Source organism: Pinus tabuliformis, chromosome 2_2 (genome assembly GCF_031772625.1).
Source record: "Pinus tabuliformis cultivar Carrire ecotype Pingquan chromosome 2_2, CPIR1, whole genome shotgun sequence".
Taxonomy (NCBI): Eukaryota; Viridiplantae; Streptophyta; class Pinopsida; order Pinales; family Pinaceae; genus Pinus; species Pinus tabuliformis.
In genome coordinates, this window is record NC_142300.1 from 359905814 (window position 1) to 359924988 (window position 19175).

At 37.6% G+C, this 19175-nt stretch overlaps 2 protein-coding genes across 2 annotated transcripts in view; one reads left to right on the forward strand and one right to left on the reverse strand.

The window, feature by feature from the left end:
- The window catches only part of LOC149192733 (uncharacterized), a 515238-nt gene that overhangs the window by 81811 nt on the left and 414252 nt on the right, over positions 1-19175 (forward strand). The window lies entirely within an intron of this gene.
- On the reverse strand, positions 869-5567 carry LOC149192734 (uncharacterized). The gene is made up of 3 exons (XM_089404687.1): positions 2552-5567; positions 2310-2451; positions 869-2174 (listed from the first exon to the last, which is right to left on the reverse strand). The coding sequence occupies exons 1-3, from the start codon at positions 4272-4274 to the stop codon at positions 1712-1714; spliced, it is 2328 nt and encodes a 775-aa protein (XP_089260813.1). The 5' UTR covers positions 4275-5567; the 3' UTR covers positions 869-1711.

The following is a 19175-nucleotide window of genomic DNA, read 5'->3' on the forward strand; positions in this document are numbered from 1 at the left end:
GATTTATGAGCAATGTGATATGGATTTGATTAGATTATATGACATTTAAGATTAAATAGTTAAGAGACCAGTGCCTCATACAACAATGCTCAATGGATTATGAACTTGCACAACAATGAAGATAACTCCAAGTTACAATATAAACAATGCTGCAAGGGAAAGTTAGTTTGACAATTAGAACAATGAGCTATGAAGAAATGTTGCAATCAATATCTTGCAATTATGAAATTAAGACACACAATTCTAATTACCAATGAAATGCAATGCAAGAACTACTCTAATGTGAAATGCAAGATCTTGGTTGCTTTTAATTAATATGCCTATTCTAGGTGAATTCTTCCTCTCAATTATTTTGAAGCTAGTCACAAACGTAAGTTGTAGAGAGAAGGTCCAGGAAGGATGCTAAGGCCTCGTTAACGATACCTACCCTTACTTCTAACCAGCCAAGTGCCTCCATTCCCCAATGCCCAATATACCCAAAATCAGTGTTGATAATATCGGTATCGGGAAAATATCGGCGAGGGTCCGGAAAATATCTTATCGGAAATATCGGCGAAAATATCGGCAAAATATCGGCAAATATCGGCAAGCATAAAAAATGCATAATATATTCATTTTTTTTCAGATTTCTAAACATATAAAGCAATAACAACATGAAATAAACACATTGGCACATAAATATGAAGAAAACACTGATATATATGATGTCAAATAGAAATGATACATCAAACTTCAAAGGCGATACCAAATCCTGCTGATCCCTGATAGTGATAAATTGATAATTGTCCAATCAAGGACTCAAACAAAAATTAAAATAACATCACATATCCTACTGATCCCTGATAGTGATAATTGTCCAATCAAGGACTCAAACAAAACAACATCACATATATAAAAGTTTAAAAGTATTTCATCATCATCAGTTATAAACTTATATGTAGCAAAAGTTGCAAAACAAATAAAACTAGCAGCTATCTATCTGAGACCATTGGCCTCTCCCTAGCAGCTTTCTTTCTGTCTTGTTCAGCAATTGCTTCACGAGCTTTTTGTATAACCTCTGCACTAGAAACCATACAAGGCATCACATCTGGTGCATCATATGCAGAGAGTTTAGCCAGATGGTATTTCAATCGTGTAATCCCTCCTGACATCTTGGTCCCACACAAGTTGCATGATATAAGTGCCTGATTTGCCCCACCAACAGCCTCCCCATACTCCCAAAATGGGTCCAAAGCTTTTGGCATATTTGACATTTGTACTTGTAGTGAACTAATTCAAACCTAGGGCACAAAAAAAACAAAAAATTGGCATTAAATGAGTATAACTATACAGTGCCCAACAAACACTCAAGAAACTATTTTAATTTTTAAAGCAACATCTTCATGTTCAGAATTTAAACAACAAAAGCAAGCATAAAAAATGCATACTATATTCATTTTTTTCAGATTTTTAAACATATAAAGCAATAACAACATGAAATAAAGTTAATAAACACATTGGCACATAAATATGAAGAAAACACTGATATATATGATGTCAAATAGAAATGATATATCAAAGGCGATACCAAATCGTGCTAATCCCTGATAATTGTCCATTCAAGGACTCAAATGTGGAGAACCAATACAAAATAACATCACATATAATAATAAAAGTATCTCATCATCATGAGTTACATGTAGCATAACAAATAAAACTAGCAGCTATCTATCTACTGCCCTCTCCCCCTTTTACGGGAAAACATGATGGGCTGTTTGTCAGGCCTGCCCCTAGTAGTAGAAGGCCCTGACACTGCCTCTGCACCTAATGTCAAATAATGAGTGATAGGCATGGAGCTATGCTCTCCTATATCTATAGCAGATGGTGTTGATGCTGATGCTCCCGCAGTGTCCTCCTCCAGCTCCTCCTGCTCCTCCTCTAAGTGCTGCTGCTCCTCTGACTCCGAGTCCTCCTCTTGCTGCCCCTGCTCTAATGGATCATCTGCCACTGGCTCCTCCAACCATGAAGGTGACTCCTCCAATATGGGCTCCTGAGACTCCACCCTCCACGGAGACAATACATCAATATTGTCTAAGGAAATGGCATCTGGATCCATTGGTGATTCTATTTGCCTCACTCGAAGTCGGATGTTGTAATGCACATACACCAAATCGTTGAGGCGTGCGAACTCCAACCTGTAAGAGTGTCAAAAAAAGTAATGAGTCTTGACTCTTGACTCTTGAGTCTTGACACTTGAAGGTCATAAATTAAAAATTAAAAATTACAATAAGTGTAATTGCTCAACTGAAGGCTTGAGTTCAAAGTTATACCTGTTGCGCTTTTTGGCGTGTATTTTCTCAAATACACTCCAATTGCGCTCACACCCTGAAGAGCTACATGTTTGACTCAAGATTCGCATAGCCAAATTTTGCAAATTTGGTACCCTTGCACCATAGCTTCGCCACCAAAGATCTACAACAAAATAATGAAATAAAAAATTCAAAAACTTAAAAGTTAAAACATAATTAAATTCAAATTTATAATTTCTAATGAGTGATGAATTGTCACTTACGTGGCATGAAGAGGGCCCTTTCCTTAATGGCATTATGAAAGCCAAATAGGCCAACACAATCCTGATAATTATGTATCTCGCGGTTGATTTTGAGACGAACCTCAGAATCAGGTACCATCCTCTCAATACAGGAATGGAGCCCTTCAATCACCTCGCCATCAAAACGAAAATTGCATTTGTATGCAAATGCAGGGTTGAGGAAGAGTGCTGCTGCATGAATGGGTCGATGAAGCATCCCTGTCCACCGACTATCGATCACATCCCATAACATCATCTGCCTATTAAGGCCAGCAGAACCCTTGTCTGCATAATAGGAACGAATGGCCTCCTTGGCCCTATCCATGGCCTCATACAAATAAGGCATTGCAGGCTTCTCTCCATCCACCAATCTAAGAACCTTTACTATAGGTTCGCTAACTGCACATGCTTCTTCTACTCCACGCCAAAATGTCTCAGAGTACACCATTTTTTCAATGGCTTTCCCATCAGGTCTCCTGCTGTATCTACAACCACGCCAATCATTAGAGACAAACATTTGCTTCAACTCGTACTGACATCGAAGCAAAGACTGAAGAGTAATAAAGGTTGTGGCAAAACGTGTGATGGCAGGACGCCGCAACTCCTTGTTTCCTGTGAACCTCCTCATAAGGCTAAGAACAATAGCATGGTTATAAATAAACTTGGGGATGCTCCTAGCCATATGAACTGCCTCCTTGATGAAGGAGAGTTTCCCCATATCCTCAAGCAACAAATCAAGACAATGCGCTGCACATGGAGTCCAGAACAATGTGGGATGCCTCTCCATAAGCATTCTGCCGGCAGACACATAATTAGCTGCATTGTCTGTTACGACTTGCACCACATTCTGCACACCAATCTCCTGAATGAACCCATCTAACAACTCACATATCGTTGCTGCATCTTTGATATGTTCTGATGCATCCAACGATTTAATAAACATGGTACCTTTAGGACAATGTACCAAGAAATTTAGAAGGGTCCTACCCTTCCTATCTGTCCAACCATCAGACATCACTGTGCATCCAGTGACTTCCCATGTCTGTTTCAACTCCGCCAATCTAGAGTTGATGTCCTCTTTTTCTGCTTGAAGAATTGGCCCCCGCAACTCCTCATATGTGGCACTTTTGTACCCTGGGCCCACAACAGCAATAGCATCACACATTGGTTGCCAAAATGGATTGGTTTTTGTGATGCTGAGAGGTAAGTCGCTCCAATAAATACACCTCCCCATGACTCTATCTGCTTCTTCCTTCTCCTTTTTTTTGACAAGCGATTTTATGCCAGGTTGTGCTCCAGCTCCTGTTCGTGGAACAAAAAATGATGACCTCGCATTCACACTAGCATGTGATGGTGTGCCAGTTGTGGAGCCCCTCCCACTAGCGCCAGTAGGGCCACTACCCTGAACATCAAAATCATGAGAAGATATCCCAAGGGATCTACCTGCACGTTCAGCTTTGTTTCTTTCCACCTCTTCCTTCTTTCTGTCCTTTTCTTCAATTGCCTCAAGAGCTTTTCGTATAAGCTCCGGACTAGAAACTCTACAAATGCCAACATCATGTCCAGGGAGTCTAGCAAGATGGTATTTCAGTCGTGTAACCCCACCTGTCATCTTGTCCCCACACAATTTGCATGAAAGATATGCACGATTTGTCCCACCATCAGGGATCCCATACTCCCAAAATGGGTCCAAGTTTTTTGGCATATTTGTATTTTTGTATTGCTGTTAGCCGCTAACTCAAAAGGAAACCTACAGCACCAAAACAAATTTGGAATTAGTAACTTAATAACTTATTAAGTAATATATAACCCTTGTTTTTTTAATATATAAATTTATAAAATTATGAAGAAAAGCTCTGACAGCAATCAAAAACTTAAAAACTTATATTTATCTAAGATCTAAAAGAAATTAGGGGGAGTTGTTCCATCAAAGTCACTTGGCAGTTTCATCCAATCCTAATTACATAGTCGATGATGGGAGGACTTTCCCTCGATAGGAGACTTGGTGTATGGCTTATGACATAACCAACTATTGTTTTCTCACTACTAAATCAACATCCCATTGGCAAGTAAACCTATATAGGAATTCCCCTTTGTCCTTTCTCATTTTTAGTGGACTGTAAAGTAGCAGGGCACCATAACTCCTATCAAATTTTGGGAAAAGTATTTTAGCGAAGTTGGCACAATGGATATGTCTTACAATAATAGTTGCATCCAATATTTTCAACACAGTTGAATCAATTTGACAAACAAGACCATGGACAAAGAAAAGAAATCAACATAAATTTTGGGCCAATAAGTGTATATCTCTGTATTAATGAGTAGAAATAGGTGGCTGGACTCAGATTTTATTTTCTTTCGCATCCATAAATAGGGAGAACACTATTGGTAATTTGGTAGCACATTATCAAATTCAGAGAACTGTTTGGACTCTAGAGTCTATACAACAGGTATGTAAGTTTGTTGTATGTGGTTGAGAGCTAAAGATATATCCCAATTGATTAAATTTTTTGATCTAATGTACTTTCCCTTCAATGAATGTTGTTCTCTTTTTAACTCTATTTACATATTGCTACAATTCAAACCCAAGTGAACTGTGATACACAGAGAGAAGGGCTTTTGCTGTCCCAATTGTACCATGTATAAACTTTGGGCTAATAAGCAGTTATATAGTTGAGTGTTCTGTAGCTTGAGAAGAAAGTCGCAAGTGATCAATCCGTCACACTAAGTCTCCACACAGTCCTATCATTGATCCCTCAAGCAACTGGATTAATCAAGATACACACACCTAATTGGTCTATCCAAAAGGCCGAGCTCTACCTTGAAGTATTTCGAATCTTGTTGTTCCAGATTTAAGAATTGATCATTTACCTTCAGTTGACAATATCCTGGACTGTGACATCCTGGAGCAGTTTACTTCAACGAATCTCAAACAATAAAGGCACATTTGTTTTGAGGATCTGTCAATATTACTCCAGCGTTATCAACAACATTTCATCTCTTCAGGCATAAGATTGTTTTTCATCAAGGTAAGCCTTATTTGGCATATATATATATATATTATTTTGGATTTGTCTTGTGTCCTTTGTTGCAGGTAGAAGAGATCACATGGAGATGCATCCACAGGTCAGATAATTTATAACTCGCATCTGCATTTTGGATTTGTATTAGGCATAAGTAAAGTCACATATAGGCCCAATTTGTTTAAGAATTTTGTCATAAGCCTAATTGCATGTAGTCAAGGGTGATTTTCTTTTATTTTGGGAATTGGGATTCGCTTGGGAATATTCTCTATTGCACAATGCAGGTATAAGCACTCTTCAAGAGAAGAACATTCTCATCACCTACAATATCTACTGTCTCTCTAAGCAATGAATTTTCCCCAACAACTACAACCCATCAAGCAATGAGACCTACAGGACTGTCTTCATTTCAGTATATAGCCACACCATTAAAGACAGGGTGGACACATTATCAAAGGAAGCAAGGCACAATCAGTAAACAGTGAAGACTAAAGAAGAACTCAAGTAATGAAGCAGTGAAAGGACAAACTATCAGTGCATCAAGAACAAAAGCAAATCATTATCACTTCTACAGCAAGTTCATCACAGCAGCAAGAATAGTTAGAAGTTTGAACTATATATAACTTTAAACATTACTGAAAGCCGATTGTTCGTAACTGTTTACAGTTGCTTAACTGATGACTAACCAAGCTACAAAATACTAACTGTCAAACTCGCTAACTATTGAACATCTATACATAAATGAACCAGCAAGGAAAATTTCCAAAATGTTTACACTGCCATGAGCAAATCGGAATTCTGCAACTATCGCATTTCTCCAACTGCAGCATATAAAAGATAAGAATGATAGGTAATGTCTCATGAAAGTTTTATGTATATATGTTGAGCATTGTGTAACTGTATATAGTTATACGCTGGGCATTATGGTCAACCGTCAAATATTAAACGGAAACCCTCCGCACTGCGCAGCCAACGTATTAAATTTTAAGTTTAACGGTTGGGCAATGGGGAATACGTAGCTGCACGCATACCTGGAATTTGGAACCCTCCGCAGCCAAAACCCTCCGCAGTCCGCAGCGTCTCCAGGTCGAAACAGAAATGGTTCATTAAACATTAAAACCCCAATTTATAAATGCTGCCGACGATTTTTAGGGTCGTCGCGCGATATTTATCAAAAAATCGCCGAGATTTCGGATATATCGCGCGAAATTAAAAACTGGAAAAAATCGCGAGAAATTATCGCCGAAATATCGTTTTGGTCAAAATCTCGCGATATTTACGATTTTCGCCGAAATATCGGCGATATTTTCAACACTGCCCAAAATAGTAAAATTCAGCAAACTTGAAAAAAATCAATTTTTGGGGCTTTTAGACAGTGCGATTCAGAAAATTTCAGATCTGATCTATTTACTACAACAGTGAATAATTGATAGATCAATAAGCTAATGAAACTATAAATAGTGCCCAAAATGCCCAAAAAATAACAAAAATTTATTGAAACTCAAATTTTTTAGTTTTTGATCCAATTTAGGTGTATGCTTCAGAAATTTCTAGATCTGAAATTTTCGATTATGCAGCAAATTCCAGCAAACATTAAAGTTAGATCTAGGCTAGATCTAGGGTGCCCAAATGGCCAAAATTTAGGGAAATCAATATTTTGCAATTTAAAACAATTTTGACCATGTAGCATGTGATTTTAGGGCTTAATTGCTATTGATTTGACCGTTGTAATAAATCAGAGATAAAACTAGGTTTTAGAGGTCAAACCCTATGCCCAAGGCCTTGATGATCTCTTGGTCACGTTATCACCTTCCGTGTACATGTACCTACAAGTTAGTGAGAAAAGCCTTCAACCACACAAGGTGTGGTTGGTGGCAGGAAATTTAGAGAAGGTCTACCACACTAATCCCGACTCTCTCCATTTGAGTTATCTCCTAAGTTAGTTAAGGGGGGTGGTCCTTAATGAAAAGTTAAGTTAAAAGATGTGAGTTTCTAGGAGGGTATTATTGTGAAAATGGATTACTTTTAAGAATTTATGAGCAAATATGATGTGAGCAACTTGAAATAAAAATGCCAATCATTAACATGAGAAAAACCATAAAACCAATGTTTTATAAGGAATTTTCTCAACATTTAAAGATACATTTGTGCAAAGTAAAATGCAATGCTCTCAAAAGAAAAAACAAGGTAACCCTGAAATGTAAACAAAAGATTGTTAGCACAAGATATTGCAAGATGCAAAAATGATTTTGAGATAATCAACTTTATGAATCAAAACATGTTAAACATAACTTGCCAAAACCCAACAATTAGTAATTAACTTGGAAATGTAAAAGAAAGGAAGTGCTAAATCAAGGCATCAATATGCAATTAGACTGGAAGCATGAAAAGAAAACACTTGTTTGAAATGATTACAATACTTGCTTTTGGAATAGAATTTGCATATGAAAACTCAAACCATCAAGAGACAAGTAAAGTAAATGTAATGGAAAGTGCTTTTGGTTAATTTTATTAATTATCTCTACAACAAGATTACAATTTAACTCTTCAATCCTCAGGCCTCATTCTCGCCCAAAGATATGGATCTCCCAGTGAGGAGATAATAGAGGAGTAGAGGTCCCTAAGATGTTTACTTCAACCAACTTATGTTGGAGGTAAAATTTTAATGAGGCTTGAGGTCTTCCTATACTAAAATGTTTAGATGAAGTGCAAATTGTGTTAATTCCCCAATTCAAAATAATGCTACATGCAAATGCTTCAAAGAGAAACAAAATAGCTGCAAAACTTGAGAGACTAGAATATAAATGAACTCATATGTATTTGCACTATTAAATGGAAAATACACAAGTAAAATGGAATAGATTGCTTTAAGCTACAATTGTTTCAAATAAATAATAGTGCTCCAATAGTTTGCATGACATAGAGCATAAATTGACCAAATAGTGAAGCATATACTTAAAGAAATTATGAAACAATTAAAACTTGCCAAAGTGTGAAGTGTTTACACATAAAATAAGATTTGCTCAAGCTTACAATTTGGAAGCTTATGCATGTGGGAATTTAAATACAAGATTAGTAAAAATTGCATGTGGAGTGAAATGTGTTGATTTTAAGCATGCATAAAATGAAATCATCGCCTTCCCACGGTCCTCCATGTCTGGAGTGATCTCTATCTCCCTCTTCATGCTTCGGTACCTTTGCCTCTTGTAGGTAATATTCTGCCTATCCTCCTCACTCATAGGAAAGTCCCCCACGACTGAGCCAAGATCTGAGCTCTGATACCACTGTAATATTCCAAAATAGGAAAAGTAGTGATATGCAAGCAAATAATAGTTTTTCACCACAAAAATTTCAAAACAATTAGAACACACCCATAACAACTAGAAATAGGGAAGCAACTGAGCCATTTGATTATAAACTGGTGTAAGAGTACAAATGTTAAAATTGGAAACTAGGGCTTGTTGTCACATAGATTGTCACGACAACACTCAGACTGGGGGCTGTCACTTTGATCCCCAATCCCTCTGTTTAAGCCATCTCCCAAGGCTAAGGGGGGTAGACCCTATGGAGTAAAGGATGACCAACTGTGGACCAGTTGGATTAGGAGACATAGCAAGGAAAATTAGATTTTAGAAGTTAATGGACCAGTGCCTTATGGAGTTAATGATTAAATGATTATTTATTAAATGTTGCAGAAGTATAAACCATGTAAAACAATCATTTATCATCAAATAACCCACGCGATGTAAGATATTCAACAAATGCACAACGCCTTAACGATGATCCAACAATAAACTTCAAGAAAAATTAAATGCTTTAAATGATCATAAAATTTAAACGCTGACCAGATTCAAATAGTTAATCTCCAGATATAAAAATTTAGGCTCATTTAACCACAACAGAAAAAACACTGTAAAAGGAATTTTCATTTTTTTTTTAAAAATATATATATATATATATATATATATATATAATAAAACTAAAGTCTAAAATAAAACTTAAATCTAAAAAAAAAAAATCTACAACTATAGAACAAAATAAAAAAGTTTAAGGATGTTTTTATTTTATTATTTTATATATATATATATTTATTTATTATAATGATCTATCAACAAAACATAAATTCATAAACTAAAAATATATATCTATAAAACCTAACTAAAAGAAAACTAAAATGAAAATCTATCCAAATCCTAAACTAAACAAAGCTCAAATAAAATTCTAAATTTAAAGTCAAAATCGAACAAAACTAAAATCTAAGTAAATAAATAAAAAAAATACAAAAATAAAAATTGAATTTTGCTTTTTGATTTTTTAATGTATGTTAAAACACACAACATAAAGATTTAAATTAAAATCTAAATAAAACTAACCCTAGAATGCACTAACCATACAAAAATAAATAAAATCGTGATGTTTTATTGTTCATGTGAATGTAGGTTACGACAGGGTGCTCGACGGATTTGCGATGAACACTGCAAGGGTAGCAGAGCGACAAATTTACTGTTGTGCCTGCAGAAGGAGGAAAGAGCAGGAGAGCAGCGTGCTGAAGCCACAGGAATGAAGGCTGACGACAGATCGATGGCTGGATGAGGGGCAGCGGATACAACTGAAGCAACGTTAGATCGAACAGCGAGAGAAACACGCAGGAGGAAGACGGGTTTGGGCAACGTTTTGAGTTTCGTTTGTAGGTTGGAGGTTGAGTGAAAGGAATTCCACGGGTTGCTACAGAGGGTAGTAGATGGAGCTGCGGTGATGGTTTGGAGGGACGAAGATGGGCATCGTGGATGTGGTAGCAAGGGATTGCTGCGGAATAGTGGATGGAACAGCAAAAGCGTGGACAAGTTTGCGGAATGGAGGGAGCTAGAGGAATAGCGCAAGGGCAACACGCAGGTCTGAGGAGCGTGGTTTATGGACTGAGCTATGCGCAGAATGAGAGGGACGTGAGGCTGCGTGGAGAGAACAGTGAAATTCTCACGCGACAGAGGGGACGGATGCGACTGCGTGAAGTTTATATCACAGCAGCAAGGGGACCACGTGAGAGGGAAGACGCAGGTGGAGTAGGCTGCGTGGATGTGGTTCTCAGGACAGAAGAATGACTGCAGGTTAGCGTGAGGGAGAAATGGTGATGAAAATGGAGGAGAGGGCTGAGAGATGGCAGTGCGGAGGCTTGGAAGCTGGCAGCCAACAGCTCTGCGGGTTTGAGGATGGCTACAACAGCAAAGAAGAATTTTTAAATCTGCCAGAACGATAAAAACAATCTTGAAACCCTTGGAAGAATATCCAAATTCCAGAAAATGGATTTCATACATGTACTTTGGATTTATTTTTTTAATGAAACCCCAAGCAACAGTAAAAAATGAAAACGCAGATTGCAGCCCCGTAGTCCAGAAACTTGATCAAAATATAAAATATTTCTTGCTCCAGATTGCTTGAATGAAACCCTGAAATATTTCTCAAAACCTGTACCTGCAATGGCAAAAACAGAAAACCCAGAAGTAAAATGTGCCAGAAACAAAATTGAAAACCCTGAAGCCAGCTAAAAATTTACAATATTTACAAATTTTCGACTCTTAAGCAACCAGATTTATCAATAATCCATAGTAATATTTTCAGAATTTAAATTCAATGTGAGATATTTCAGAAAACCCTTCTTGCATTCATAAAAAAAAATTCAAATGACAAGCCCAGGATCAAAACTGGCTGGGCTCTTTCAGAAAACGCAATCCGGGAGTTGGTTGGTTCAGCCGAGAACTTCCCTTAACGCCCGGTAAACTCAAAACTAAGATTTTCTGCACAGCTTAAAATCAACCATTAACATAGAGGGAGAAAACAATAGTGAAATCCAGATCAAATGGAGATACCTGCCATTATATTTCAGAATCTAAACTATCATTCAAACCCCAGAGATCAGACAAGATACCTGTGCCTAAATCAATCTTAATCAAGCTATTATCAATGGTTGAAAATAAAATTATGCAGAAAAATAAATCATCTTACAGCACTTCCAGAAGAGTAACACCATTAAGATTTTTAACTCCAAAGTCTTTCTTTATTGCACAAAAATTGACTACAAGAGAGCTTTCTTTAGCACCAGACTCTCAGATCCAATCTAATCTCAAATGACCCCTAGCATCCTATTTAAAGGAAAAATCACCTAAGACCTAGGACTTAGCACTTATTAAGGGATTATTTCCCTCAAGACACTTTACATCATGAATTTTACAATTTTATATCTCAAGGGGGAAAACCCATTTGACATAGACCCTCATAGACCACCCAGTTCTGCGACCAAATATAATCTAGCAGATCAATGCACTAGGATTCCCCTAAGATTTTAATGACAAAATTCATTCCGGCTTTGGAGTTAGGTTGAAGGAAAACTCTGCCGATCATGGATCGGTGAGACAAAAAACCTTCAAGAACGTAGATTATCACTATAAAATTAGGTCCACCTAGGCAATTTACATACATGACTCAGATCTTGCTAAGATTATTTACAATTTACACATGCAGACTGGGTTTACAACATAACATGATCAGGTCGACGATGACTGTCGAATGGCGCGGACACGTTGATCAAGCGCTATCCCTTTTGTGAAGAAAAGGGGGTGTACTGCTATGGGTAGTTGACACGTAGTGGTCAATAGGGCCAAACTCCATGTGGGTCATCTTGTTTATGGTAACTAATATTTTTCTTGGATCCCTCTCATCGAGAGGTGTAGGATTGATCTAAAGATCATCCGATTCCGATAAGTATTCATGGAGCTACGAATTTATTTGTGTTATAAGACAATTCGTCAAGGTCGGCCACCAACCAAATAACCCACACATGTGCTCCACGATTTACTATAAAAAGAGGTGACTTGATAGTCATTTCTACACACACTTCTATCTTAATTTCTCTCCACTTGTCTTGGGTTTTAGTGGAAGAGAAATCTAGGAGTGGAAGCCCTAGATGTTGGAGGATTGAGGCTGCCCTAGCCGTAGTCAAGAAGAAGAACGATGCCCTAATCTAGAGGACACAGTCAAGTGAGAAGCCCTAATGCTACAAGGAGGACAACCCTAGTATCTACGTAGTCTAGAAGAAGAAATACGCTGCCTAAAGCACTAACGCTATCAAGATCAAGCCCTAGCCTATACACTGGCTTCTACGTAGTCAAGAAGGAGGTTGCCTTAGACAGTGTAAAGAGTTGTGTGGACAACGGAGCCTTAGCTGCAGCATGAAGGGTCAAAGGGACAACATGGAGGCTGCCCTAGACAACGTGAAGGGCTGTGGTGACAGTGTGGTGAGAAAGGGCAGTTTTGAGGGTAAGGTTTAGGGCTGTTCCTAGGTACAGTTTAGAGCTGGAAAGGCAAGCAACCAGGCCAAGGAGAATGGGAACCATACGCTACTATTTTGGGCATCATTCCATGGAGGCAATGGCTACAAGGGAAGAAGCTTGCCAAGGTGGGACGTAGTCCTTAAGGGGCTGTTTGGCTGGGTGTGTAACAGTTGGCACATGCCCTAACCAGTCACTACATAAGCAGCAGTGAAGGCAGCATTGGAACAACAATGTTGTGGACAACTAGGCAATGGAGCTTGGTGGAACTAAGATGCATGGACAACAAGACATAGTGCTGCTAAGATGCATGGACAACAAGACATAGTGCTGCTAAGATGCATGGACAACAAGGCTACATAGTGCTGCAAAATCACATGGGACAGCAGCAAGGTATAGCAAGCTGTGGGGAGACAACAGCAAGGTAGGGCCAGCAGCAAGCATGGACAACACAATGATGGGACAACAATGATATAGTGCAACAATGTGCAATGGGACAGCTCTAAGATGTTGGGAAAATAGTACGATGAGACAGAACAATGATGGGGTAACAATGACATTGTGTTGCAGTGGCACAATGGGACAGCAAGCATGGACAACAACAAGCATAGTCAGTTGTGGAAAGCATGGTGCTGCAAGCACATGAGACATGCTGTATGACAACATGATTCAACAATGGCACATGGGACAACAGTGCAACATTATGATGATGGGTGCAACATGGTGCAGCACAGTGGGGTGCAGCATGATGACGAGATGTAGCACAATGATAGGTGAAGGAGTCACCTTGGAGAATCAATTGAAGCAGCATGTCTTCAACTTATCTCATGTATCATCTTCTTAGAGATGATCTTTGCTCTAATCTAGATACTTCAAAGTGTTGACTTCTGTTGTAAATGTACTATCTCTCTCTCTCTGCTGAACTATTGAAGAACATATAAGAAGAATTGATCAAGTGTGTCCCCACATTGGGGTTTGTCCCTGGCTAGCGCCACATCTTGTGCCCTCTTGTCTTGGCTTGTCTTCTGCGATTTATGTTTTTGTTCTATCTGCAGTTTACTTTAATGTTGATGTGATTGCTAATCTGGAAAAGATATTGAGCTAACTGTGAAAATTGAAATAAATTGCTCTAAGCATAGAACATACCTAAAATTAACAAAATATGGAAGGAATGCACTTGGGCTTGCATCAAAGGCAAGCGGAGCAAAGCCCAGGTGCAACAATGACAATCTAGAGCTATAAGCAACTGACCAACTACTGCACTGCGTAGTCCCCAACAATTTTGTATTGTTTGCTGCAATGATATCGCTGAAAACCCCATCTATGGTGCTCAAAAAATTCTGCAAAATTATTTCTAGTCTCCTTAGGCAAAACCCACAAAAACCCATAAATGGTTTGGCTTAGTTTTGACCTTCCAAAATTGACACCCAAAAGGCCCTACGACCTCCAAAACTACTGAAGCACACCGACTGTCAATACACCAACAAAATCCTCCTTAAACACTCTAGCGTTCCCACAGTCCAAGTGGCCAGAATTTAGGGAAATTAATATATCACAATTTTAAACAATTTTGACCTTGTAGCAAGTGATTTTAGGGCTTAATTGCTACTGATTTGACTGCTGCAATAAATTAGAGATAAAACTAGGGTTTAGAGGTCAAACCCTAGACCCAAGGACTTGATGATCCCTTGGTTAAAATTTGTTGAAACTTTAGGATCAAGATGCCACCTGAAAAATAGAATTTTTGAGTCTTAGAACCTACAAAACCAACAAGTATTTAGTGCTTAAAAATTCAGAATTGGGTTTAGGGCAGAAAATGACCAAGGAAGGACAATGCTAGGCCAAGGAAGGCCAGCGTTGGGGGATAAAGAGGCTAGGAAGGCAGATCAGGGGCTGAAATGGCAAGAGAAAGCCAACAAAGGTCAACGCTAGAGGAGGAAAAGGCCCAAGGGCTTGACATTGGGGCAAAGGAGGCTCACTAAGGAGGATGCTAACGGTTTAAGGGGCTAAAATCCCACGAAAAGCCTTCTAGGGCTTCCGTCTAGGGTGAAGGAGGCAGGCTGAGGCCTCTTAGGCCCATGGCTAGGCCTAAAAAGGCCCAAAACCCTTGACGCAGGGCCAAACAGGGAAGGTCGAGGCCCCTAGAGGCTACGACCAACCCTAGAAGGGTCTAAAAGTGTGACACTGGGGCTCTAGGGGTGAAGATGGCCAAGAGAAGGCTGAAGCTGGGCTTGGAGGGGCCAAATCTGGTCTCGGGGAGGCCAAAACCGAAACACTTGTCTCAAATTTTTTTCTTTCATTTTTTGGATTTGAATTTTACTGAAAAATCTTCAGTAAATAACCTTGCAAAATTTTCTAGAGACTAGATATTACCCTCATGGGTCTCGATCTAACTCTTCTTCCATCTGATCCCTTGATCCAACCTGCAAAAATGAAAATAAAACACCTAAAACCCAAATATATACAAAATACTAAAAATCTCGAAAACCCAAGTTAGAAAAAATAATTTACAAGTTAGATCTACAAAATTATTCACAATATTTACAAATATACAAGGGTTTTGAAAATTCTAAATTTTTGAGAAAAATATTTTTATGGTGTTTTTTTTTTTCCTTCGAAAAATGGCTAAAAATATTTTAGAAAACCCCAATGAATACTATAGCCTTAGCGAAAATTTAATCCACTATATAAATATTTGGAATCCAAGCAACAATGATCCTTGCCCAAGTTTGTGAACTTGGAGGCCAAGGGCTGAAGTACTTGCACGCACTATGAATTTATCTCAAAATAATTTATTAGATCACATGGGGAATCAAACCTCTGAAGATTAACCCAAAACTATCAATAGTATGGTTTTATTTGCATGTAATGAAAAAACAAATCTTACCAATATTCAACACAACATAGAGATGCTCATAGTCAGCACATACCACAAATCAATAAGAAAGAACACCTTGAATTGCACCCTAAAGTCTTTATTATGATTGAAAATATAGTTCCTAGCGGAACAATAGTTACAAAGTTGCTTCAACAGATTTTTTTAGCTAGAGATCAAGATGCTAGAGACTCAAATAATTGCCTAATTTATAGATTTATCTTCAAAGTGGAAAAATAATGGCTAGTTTTTTTAATCCTTGTCAAAATAATATTGGCCATGGATAAACACTTCAAGATCTTTTAATCTTGGCCCTTGACTTTTTTGTTTTTAGGAATTTTCGAATTTATCATTTCATTTCATTTTAACTAGCTCAAAATTAATTATTTTGAGCTAATTTCCTCAAAAATTTGACTTTGACTTAACCACCAAAGTCCAAGGGTCCAAATTTTCTATACAATATTCCCTTGGTGGAGGACTTTTAAAAATGTATCCTTTAGGACCCACAAATTTTTACTTGGAGAATTATTTTTCCTAAGACAATTTAATTTTGACTCTATTAATTAATTTTCTAGTCTAGGATTTAATTTTATTTTGCCATAAAATTTAATTAATTTACACGAGGGGATTAATTATTTTCCACCTTTTAATACATAAGATTTTACATTTTCAACCCTCAAACGGGGAATACACATTAGGCTTAGACCCTCAAGACACATAACCCATCTGCAACACAATATGATCTAGTAGACCAAGTGATCTGTAATAAAATAATTAAGCCAACTAGTTTAAATTATTTCCAAATCACTTTTACATCAGACTCTACTAAAAACACTAAGGCTCACCGAAGATTCCAACAATTAATTCCGCCCTAACTTTGGGGTTTAAGTTTGAGGGAAAAAAATCCTCTGACTAGCCGTGTCTACAAACACAGGTAATCGAGGTTAATAAACCTCCTAGGATGAAATTCGTCATCATAATTATAGTCTTACCTAGGTTGTTGCATATACTCAAGGTCTTACTAGGATTATTTACATCACACAACTTGCAGAATGGGCTTACAACGACATGTAGATTGCTGATAGATGACCCGATCTTGTTGAAAAAAGTTTGGCACTTCCGCTTCCTTGGAACTTTGACAAAATGTGTGCAACACCTAGCTAAGTGTATCCCTTGATCTCTATCTTTATTGAGTCTAGTCTCTAAAGTAAGTGGTAGAGATAAGTCAAGGTGAAGCAAGCAATGGCTTGGTTAACGATCCCTCTCCATGAAATCTAACATACCCGATGCCTTCGGCGCTGCGGAGATGTGGTTCTGACGACTGCAAGGTCATCATTTTAAATACTACAGGGTTAGAATTCTCAAGCAAAGATTGAAATGGTGTTCTTATCTCTCTATCAATCAAGCTTATGCTTGGAGGTAAGTTATTAATGCAAGGCTAGTCCTAAGATGAGATGCAAAATTTTGAGTGCTTCTTGAGTTTAATATTACTTGATGACTTTAAGTTCTTAGTTATGATTAACCTTATGACAAGAGTACTTAACAATGAATTAAGAGACAATCTTATACGCAAGATAATGTGCCAATTTAACAAGTGCTCAAAAGATACAAGAAATAATCAATATACAATTTTCCCAACAAGATATAAGATATGTCCATGATACAATTGCTTAATAATCACAAAATATATGCTCTTAAAAGGTCACCAATATGCTAAAGATCCATAGTTTTAAAACTAGGCCGTTCTGACTAGAAATCGACTTGGTTGACCGAGCCATACCCTTGCCAACTAGGTCAATTATCTGGTTCAACGATCGGTCTATTACTAAACCATTTGAGTTGGTCACCAATTCGGCCGGTGACTTGGCCATTTCGATAATGGATCGGCCGATGACTCGGCCATTTCGATAATGGATCAGCCGGACTGACCGAGCCTGACTTAAACTGGCCGGTCTCAGCGGCAAAAAAAATGATGAGTTGGGCAGACATGAAACCTTTTTTTTTGTTTAACTTTAAACTATTTCCTAGCCCCTCTACCCTTCTCCCATGTTTATAAAGGTGACCCAACCCCCTCATATTTCCTCACAACTATCTCATTGCATTTATGTGAGCATTTGTGAGGAGTTTGTGAGTAGTTGGAGTTGGTTTTTGGAGTAACATTGAGGAGGTTCTTGGGAAATCTTGGGAGAAACATTGAGGAGTTGGTTTTTGGAGCAGCATTAGTTATGTGTTTTTGTTTTAATCTTTATATATTACATGTATTGGACAGTGCACTCGATGCCATTTTGATATAATAGATATATTCATGAGCATGCTTTGATCAAGTGTTGTCTTCTCTCTATTATTCTAATGCTTTGAGTTTGGAAACATGAATGAAAATCTTTAAAAATATGATTTTTCATTAAAATTAAATATTTAATGTACTTTTTACAAAGACCGAGTCATTGGAATCAACTAGTCGGAGTCGATACTGATTCGGAGTCAGAGTTGAAGTTGACCCTCAACCGGTTCTGAGTTGGAGTCCAAGTTTTAAAACTATGCAAAGATCCACAATAACCATAAAATGACATTAATGGCAGGAAAGAGAACCAGAGCACTTATCCACTTAAAGCAATTAGCAAATATAAGATGCCAATGATGATTAGACAATCAATGCTCTTATGCGATTAGAAGCCTTATGAGATATACTAACAAGGCAATGCCAATATTGAAATTGAATTCTTTAATGCCCACAATTATTCAAGAGGTATGTGATTGGATTAGCAAGTCCTCAATTTAAGGAACACTTAGATATTCAATACCAATGTGTAACCAATAACTTAGATTCTTAGATTTGTTAATGTGAACGCACCAAAATTTGCCAATATACTCAAGTCAAACAATGATTATCTTAGTTAACACCAACTTAAGCAATAGAAACCACTCAACAATAGATGAGATTAATGTGCTTATATGAGTGAACTTAGTGCAAAATTAGGATTATGGAACTCCACAAAACAACAATCGTTAGTGTTCTTTGAGCAATACAACCAAGCTATCAATATATTCTCAATAGCATATTAAACAATGAAAACAATTTTTTTTTCCAAAATGAGCTATTTAGAGCATGAAACAATAGAAGCCTTATGTAACTTGTGATCTAATAAGCAATTAAGAAACCTTATGATAGCAGTGAGTTACTTATGTTTTATTCTTATGCCAAGTATGTCAAACAGACCCAAGTTACTTGTCTCCTTAAGAGAAATTTTAAATGAAGATGCAAAACATGAAGAGACACTTATGTCACTGTTTATATCACACTTCAGTAAACTTATGACAGTCACCAAATTTTCATAAAACAAGTCAAGTAAATGATAGCCCTATTCATGCAGTGACTTGATAATTTG